This window comes from Aulonocara stuartgranti (assembly GCF_965226115.1).
Source record: "Aulonocara stuartgranti genome assembly, chromosome: 6".
NCBI classification, from domain to species: Eukaryota; Metazoa; Chordata; class Actinopteri; order Cichliformes; family Cichlidae; genus Aulonocara; species Aulonocara stuartgranti.
The window spans coordinates 1,362,080-1,370,000 of NC_138944.1; the positions used below are offsets into that span (position 1 = coordinate 1,362,080).

General features: G+C 48.0%; 1 protein-coding gene across 2 annotated transcripts in view; it reads right to left on the reverse strand.

The window, feature by feature from the left end:
- Positions 1–1,367: 1,367 nt before the first annotated feature.
- Positions 1,368–7,921, reverse strand: part of wdr17 (WD repeat domain 17) — a 34,200-nt gene continuing 27,646 nt past the window's right edge. The window contains exons 25-32 of one of the 2 annotated variants that reach the window (XM_082535562.1): positions 7,709–7,820; positions 7,404–7,545; positions 6,801–6,903; positions 6,593–6,694; positions 5,302–5,400; positions 3,038–3,105; positions 2,824–2,921; positions 1,368–1,806 (exon numbers count right to left, since the gene is read on the reverse strand). In XM_082535562.1, the coding sequence (XP_082391688.1) occupies positions 1,687–1,806; positions 2,824–2,921; positions 3,038–3,105; positions 5,302–5,400; positions 6,593–6,694; positions 6,801–6,903; positions 7,404–7,545; positions 7,709–7,820 (844 nt within the window). In that variant the 3' untranslated portion in view covers positions 1,368–1,686. Of the gene's footprint in view, positions 1,807–2,823; positions 2,922–3,037; positions 3,106–5,301; positions 5,401–6,592; positions 6,695–6,800; positions 6,904–7,403; positions 7,546–7,658; positions 7,821–7,921 lie in introns of those variants that run through there. The other variant, XR_014277135.1, reaches the window with a different exon arrangement.

The following is a 7,921-nucleotide window of genomic DNA, read 5'->3' on the forward strand; positions in this document are numbered from 1 at the left end:
TTCAGCTTGTCGATCGCTAGCAGTGGGACAAAAAGTTCTCGACATGCTGAGGGAAGGTAGAAGTTACTGTATTTTTTGGACCATAAGGCACACCACATTAAAACAGTCAGATAAGTCAAACTTTACTCAACTCATTCTTCTTGCTTCCTCCACTTCTGTACCATTGATTCATTATTGATTCATTAATGTTAAATTCTCTGGCAGCTGCTCTGCTCCCATGTTCTGAAAACAGGGTTTGATCTTTGGTTTCGGTCTATAATACTGGACTTATTTTTCTACGAAGGTTTGAACGAGAGAGAAAAATGTGAAAATGTTCATGCCTGTCTGAGAAAAGTGTAAAGTGTGCAGTGAGGGGTTTTCCAGCCTTAAAACATCTGTAATAATTGTAAAAAATAAAGTTGGCTACTCCCACAATAGACGAGGGACCGCTGTATGTAGAATTCCCAAATAATATGATTCGATTCAAATCAGATTTATTTATTCAGCACCAAATCACAACAACAGTCGCCTCAAGGTAGATCGGACAATAACACATACAGAGAAACACCCAACAATCATATGACCCCCTATGAGCAGCACTTTGGTGACAGTGGGAAGGAAAAACTCCCTTTTAACAGGAAGAAACCTCCAGCAGAACCACACACACCTCGCTTCTCTTCCTGTTAAAACAGTTCTTCTTTCCTCCAGTCACCAAGTGCTGCCAGGAGAGGGTCGTCTGATTATTTGTGTTTTCTCTAATTTGTTGGATCTTTGCCTTTCAATAAAGCATTTTGAGGAGATGCCAGCATGTATGTATTCACATAAATGAACAGTCCTGAGCCGCCCTAATATGATATAACAGTGTGTGGACAGATTCTTTCATTGTGTCTTTGTAGATCTGAGAGAGGAAGTCAGGAGGGTCAGTAAAGTATGTGAGGGTGGTGCAGGAGATGTGAGGACAGAGGTGAGGTGTGCGGTAGGAGTGACAGATGGGTTCAAGGTGGGGGTGGTGATTACATCAGGGATCAGCTCTCAGCTCCTCCTTGTTTGCAGTGGGGACGGACAGGCTCACAGGTGAGTCTCTCATGTTTGCAGATGATACTGTGATCTGTTCTGAGAGTAGGGAGCAGGTGGAGGAGAGCCTGGAGAGGTGGAGGTACGACATACGTGTGTGAACGAGAGGCAGACAGGTGGAGAGGTGAACATGCCAGGCAGCAGGAAAGGAGGAAGACCTCAGAGAAGATTGGTGGATGCAGTGAAGGCGACATGCAGAGAGTTGGTGTGGCAGAGGAGAACGCTGGGATAGAAGGAGGCAGGTGATCCACTGTGGTGACTCCTAAAGGGAGCAGCTGAGAGAAGATTAACACGAACACAAAGAAAGTCTCCCATAAATACTCAGTGGTGTCTTTATTCCAGTGCTTTCTTTGTACAGTAGAAGAACTCAGATCTATACCCTGTATGTACATGATCACATTGTGGGAAATGAAGCGGGAGTCCTACCCAGTACGACATATTCAACACCAGTCCTCCTCCACACGTGAAGCACGATTGGTTGGCTACATTCTCATCACGTAACAGCTAACCAATATCAAAATCTACAAAAGCTTTGAGCTCCTCTGAAGCTTCAGTTGGCAAAAAGTGTTTGAGCTTCAGCCGCTGGTGTCTGTCTCATCGCCGCCGTGACCGTCTTCCTCTTCTTCGTGTGTGTTAAAAGGGGTTGATGCGGAGTCCCGTCCCCAGCGGGGAGAAGGGGTTGACCTTCGCCCACATTAAAGCGTCGTTGAGTGAGATGGCTGATTTATTGTCCTCCAGCAAAAACACCGGACCCTGAGCATTCAAACAGAGCAGACAGAGCTTTGGACACATCAGTGCAGAAACACGTCGGGTAATCAGAGCTCGTGGGGACAGCTAATGGGCGCGATGCTTTCCCTAACCATGACCTTACTGTAACCCAGTGGTTCCCAAACTTTTTTTGCTGGGCCCCCCTTTGTTTTACGAGTACACGGGTGATTTTGAAAAGCAGCTGTTTCGTCCACGTAAACAGCGTTTCGAATCACCGAAAACGGAGATTTTTTAAAACTCATTTTTTGCGTTTACGTGTGGACGAGGAATACAGAGTCACGCAACATCAAAGGTATGAGCCTTTTTCCACATCACGCTGTGGCCACGTTATTGCTTACATGAGAGGAATTGCAGAATGGCAGACAGTCAGATTAACAGTATTTTGTCTCTGTCTGCAGGTTTTACACTCTTACATATAAACACACAGTTGCTGTCCCTCCATTTACAAAGGCAGAGGCGTCACGGTGCGATTATTTTACATGTAGTTGTTTTTTCCTGTGTAATAATGTTCAACATTGCTGTCAATGCATTTTTCAAAAAATGCCTCTCTGTGCAAAATGGGTTTAAAAACATAAACAGCTGTGGGATCCTGTTTGTCCGTGATGTAAACAGCCCAGCGCTGCTCCTGATGCAGGGAAACCAACCCTGCAGGGAGACCTACCTCAGCACCTGTGCAGGTGAAGCCAAAGGGCAGATCTGCTTCACCATATTTTCTAGTCTTTGGCTTAGAATGAAGTTGGTTTGGAAACATATTCAGTGATGCTTCATCTCCTGCTGTGCGTTTGTGTGGGCGCCCGTGCTAGCCGTGTGCAAGCGTTTTGTTTTTTTCCCTTTTCATGCCGCGCCCCCCCTGCAATGGCTCTGCACCCCCCCTAGGGGGCGGGCCCCACACTTTGGGAAAGTCTGCTGTAACCTGACACTAAAACCACATTTTGAGTCTCAAAAATGCCTTCAATGCTGTGGGATTTTGGTCCCCACAAAGATGTTAAAACACACACACACCTGTATTCTCTGCCCGGTGAAGCAGGACAGCTGGAGGTCTGAGTGACTCGGCAGGTTGGAGCCCGTCACGTAGTCAGCACCGCAGAGGAGCAACGCACCTGAGAGACGTCAGGAAATGGTTTAATGTTGTCATTATCATTAACACGATGCTTCTTTCCTCGCCCTCTGAGCTGCAGCTGGTGATGCGGCGCTCTGAGGCGTGAGGACTGTTTACCTTTGTGGCTCGGCTGGATTCTCCTCTGCAGGCAGCTGAACTCTTCTCTTTGACACTCTGACGGGGGGCTGTTGGAGACAGACGGACAGGAAGGAAGCACGTTTGCTGTGAGTGTGTGTGGACATGAGGACTGCATGATAACAGCAGCATTTTCTCACAGAAGACGGTTTACAGCATCAGTGCGAGCCGAGCTGAAGGCACTCGGTCGTGCTTTGTTTCATGGAACAGCAGCAGCTTTCAGCGAGTGCTCCACTCTGGAGTCTGAGGACTTTCACAGATGATACGTACACTTTGTTTTCTTAATATGAAAACATCCAGCTGTGTGGACCGGGCCCCAGAGACCCACTCAGGGCTAGAACTCATCAGTAGGTTTGCCTTCATAATCAAGCTTGAACACCCAAAAACACAAAGAGAAAAACTGACAAAATACTGAGACGTGACAAATGTACTCAGACTTGTCTGCTACAAATGTACCCAGGACGCAGAGTGTGTGAGTGTGTGTGTGTGAGTGTGAGTTTCAAACAGCCGTCTGTGGCCTGCAGCTTGCTGACTGCAGTCACTGCTTACAGGAAACCACAGACTAAAATAAAGAAATGAAACTTGTCCAGCTGTTTGTGACAAACTGATAGCGCGATGTTGTTCTAGAAGCTCATCCCTGCTCTGTTCCTCTTCAAAGGGCCCGTTTCAGGATCAGGACTCAAGTTCTGGGTCAAAGATGGAGCTATGTTAGGTAAGGCTCAGGGAAACTGTGGTCTGCACTCTGGGGTGTGCACTCTTTGCAACTGAGTCAACTCAGTAATGAAGCAATGAGTCCTTAAACTGGACCAGACTCGCTGACTGACGGCGTCTGAGCTTCTCTGTTGTGGTGATTGTTCCTGTTTTTGGTGGAAGCCGCAGCTTTGACGTCTCTTTAAGATGAATAATCATAAAAGAGCTTTAATGACTGAACATCAGCCCAGCAACATGCCTACGTGTCCATGCGTGTCCATGCATGTGCATGTGTGTGCCTACGTGTCCATGCATGTCCATGCATGTGCATGTGTGTGCCTACGTGTCCATGCGTGTCCATGCAAGTCCATGCGTGTGCCTACGTGTCCATGCATGTACATGTGTGTGCTTACGTGTCCATGCATGTGCATGTGTGTGCCTACGTGTCCATGCATGTCCATGCAAGTCCATGCGTGTGCCTACGTGTCCATGCATGTACATGTGTGTGCTTACGTGTCCATGCATGTGCCTACGTTTGCATGCGTGTGCATGTGTGTGCCTAAGTGTGCATGTGTGTGCATGTGTGTACCTACGTGTCCATGCGTGTGCATGTGTGTGCCTAAGTGTGCATGTGTGTGCATGCATGTGCATGCATGTGCATGCACACACTCGCTCGCGTCCCCAGCAGTAAGTCTGCATGTGGCGCTGCTCAGCTGTGGGGATGGTGGAAGCAGAGCAGTTATGTGTACATAAAAACATTTCTGGATGTATTAGGAAGATGCTAGTAATGAATTAACCATGCACTAGTGCTGGGAGACCGTATGCACGGCTCTTACTGATAGGCCGAGTTCATCTTTGATGCTCTGCTTCCTTAAATAGCAGCTTATGAAGTGCAGTTTCAGAACAGCACCACAAGGTGGAGCCGCCTTCATCTGAGTGCTGCTGAGCTGGAGGGGACAGCACTGACGAGACAGTCATATATTTTATTCTGAAGCTCTTCCTGATGTTGACGAGCTCCATGATAAATCATTAAAACTTTACTATCTTATATGAAGTCCAGGATTTGGTTCATTTTTCTTCAAGCGCTTTGATTTCATCGGGCTGTGGTGCAAACACGGGTCACTGTGTGCCGCTGGGACGTTCAGCCCTGAGAAGAAGATCCTCATTCAGTGACGAGCACATTTCCACCCAGACAGAGAGGAAGTAAAGCTTCCACTTCACTGATTTCAGAGTGGGCCGTAATGGCTCCTGGTGCTCTTCATCCATCTGATTTCCCCTCATCAGGAAGTCCTCCAAACCTCAGAGTGACGATTCTTCAGTTAGCCGATCACTCAGTGACCATCTCAGTCTAACGGCAGATGCGGCTCCTTCATGTGTCGTGATGCAGTTGCCTTGGTGACCGGCCTCATCCTGGCCGCTCTTCAGCATCACTGCTACACCTCTGCTCGTTAATGTGAGCACCTTGTAGTGTTATTGATACAACGTGTGTGTGTGTGTGTGTGTGTGTGTGTGTGTGTGTGTGTGTGTGTGTGTGTGTGTGTGTGTGTGAGACGTACATGCTGTTAGCTTGTGTGCAGGCCCTCCAGGCGTCCAGCTCCACAGACAGCTGCTCGATCTTCAGAGGGACACACACCTCTCGCCGCTTCAGCAGCTGACTGAGAAACACAAAGAAACGCGTTCACAGACGCTGGCGTGCAGCAGATCCAAACAATCATCGTCGATAATTCCAAATCAAAAGCCGATATTAGCTGACGTCACCGCGCACGGTGATATCTGTTCCTGTTTCTGGAAGTTATTTTGACGCTTGTGTCCAAACAAATCAGGAGATGCTGAACATTGATTACGATCAAGGAAAATGTAAACCTGCCTGTAGCGCTCCAAAGCTTCAGCTGAGGTTTAAACCAGGGGTGTCAAACATAAGGCCCGGGGGCCAGAGTGGGCTTGGCAGAGACTCCAGCCTGGCCCTTTGGATGGATTTGGAAAATGTGAAGGAGGGCGTAGATGTTGGAATTTGAACTGTGTTACAACTTTTCCTACTGATGTTTTAGTTTCCTCTTAAAGTTAAAATGGTAGAAATTACATTAAAAAATGTAAATAAACTAAAGACATTCAGGGACATTCATGCTAAACCAACATAATGAAGTCACATAAACGGTCTGTATTTATATAGCGCTTTACATATCCAGTCATCCACCCATTCACACACACATCCACACACTGGTGATGGCAAGCTACATTGTAGCCACAGCCACCCTGGGGCGCACTGGCAGAGGCGAGGCTGCCGGACACTGGCGCCACCGGGCCCTCTGACCACCACCAGTAGGCAACGGGTGAAGTGTCTTGCCCAAGGACACAACGACCGAGACTGTCCAAGCCGGGGCTCGAACCGGCAACCTTCCGATTACAAGGCAAACTCCCAACTCTTGAGCCACGATGTTTTATGATCGTGTACCAGACAAACTGCTGTTTTTCACAGTCGGTCACAGTAAAAACATTGATGTGGACTAATAAAAACTTTCTGTTTTATAACCACAGGACAGTCTGAGTGCTGACCTCACACTGAGAAAACTGCTCTTTGTGTGCAGGACTGGAAAATCCTCTGTGTGCGCTCCAAGAGAATCCAGCGTCAGCTTTCATGCTGCTGACACACAGACACACACACACACACACACTGTGAGTGTGTGTGTGTGTGTGTGTGTGTGTGTGTGTGTGTGTGTGTGTGTCTGTGTGTCTGTGCACTCACAGTGTGTGTGTGTGTGTGTGTGTGTGTGTGTGTGTGTCTCTGTGTGTGTGTGTCTGTGCACTCACAGTGTGTGTGTGTGTGTGTGTGTGTGTGTGTGTGTGTACCTGGTGTATTCGTAGAGTGCAGGTACGATGCTGCTGTACTGTCTTCTAATGGCCAGCAGAGCTCCAATATAACCACAGAGGATGAGCAGCTCACTGCGGGCTCTGCACGCACACACAGACACACACACAGACACAGACACACACTCAGGTCAGTGAACTCTGTGTGTGGTAAGAACAAACGTTGTTTCTAATAAACAGTCGTTCTCACTCGGTGGTCTTGGTCGTGATGAGGCGGTCAGTTCTGATGTAACTCATCAGGTCCAGGATTGGCTGAATGTCATCCACCGTCCAATCAGATCCAGCCAGCTGTTCTGAGGAGGGAAAAAAATGAAAAGCAAGATTTGAACTAATCAGCCCGTCCATCATTATCCTTATCAGGGTCGCAGGGGGTGGAGCCTATCCCAGCTGCCACAGGGCGAGAGGCGGGGTAAACCCTGGACCCTAACACTCATCAGTGTTTATGACTATTGTGGACGATCAGTCAGCTCTTCAGTTTAAAAAAATCACAACAACAGTCGCCTCAAGGCGCTTCAGGTTGTAATGTAACGACCTACAATAACGCCGAGAAAACCCAACCATCATATGACCCCTATGAGCAGCACTTTGGCGACAGTGGGAAGGAAAAACTCCCTTTTAACAGGAAGAAACCTGCAGCAGAACCAGGCTCAGGGAGGGGCGGGGCCATCTGCTGCGAGCGGTTGGGGTGAGCCATAAACATTAAAAACATGAACTAAAACATGGAGAAAAAACACATGAAATCTTTGTTTTCTGTGAACTTCCAGCTGCTGCACAGACGCTGATGTGTGAGTACCTTTGACGTGGTTTATCCCGATCTGCAGGGCGACCTCAGGCTCGGGGCTCAGCAGGCGGAGTTTAACCGCTGAAAACAAGTCTCCTTCATTCACAGCTTCTTCTGCCAGCACCTTACACTCCTCCAGTGAAGGCAGGCCGCACTTTAAAGACAGCGAGCGACATCATCACGCGTTAATATCGACATGTACACGCCCACGTCCGCTGCAAACATGTTTCTGCTGTTGTCTATTAAATAAAGGCTTTAAGTATTTACCGATCACTGCAACGTTTACATTTTACCCAGAAGGAGTCGAGCGTACGCACCCTTTCATGCAGCTGGTTGATTTCAGCCGCAGTCCCCGGGTAAAACGCGCAGAGTTTAGCCAATAAGACGTGGTTGTCGGGAATCATTCGCAGCAGGTCAGCTGACAGCTCCCTAAGTGTAAACACAGAGAAGATGAGGGTCATGTTTTTATCATGTGCAGCTTTTATGGAGCCACAGAGTGAAGCAGCTGTGTGTGCTCGTGGCTGCGACTG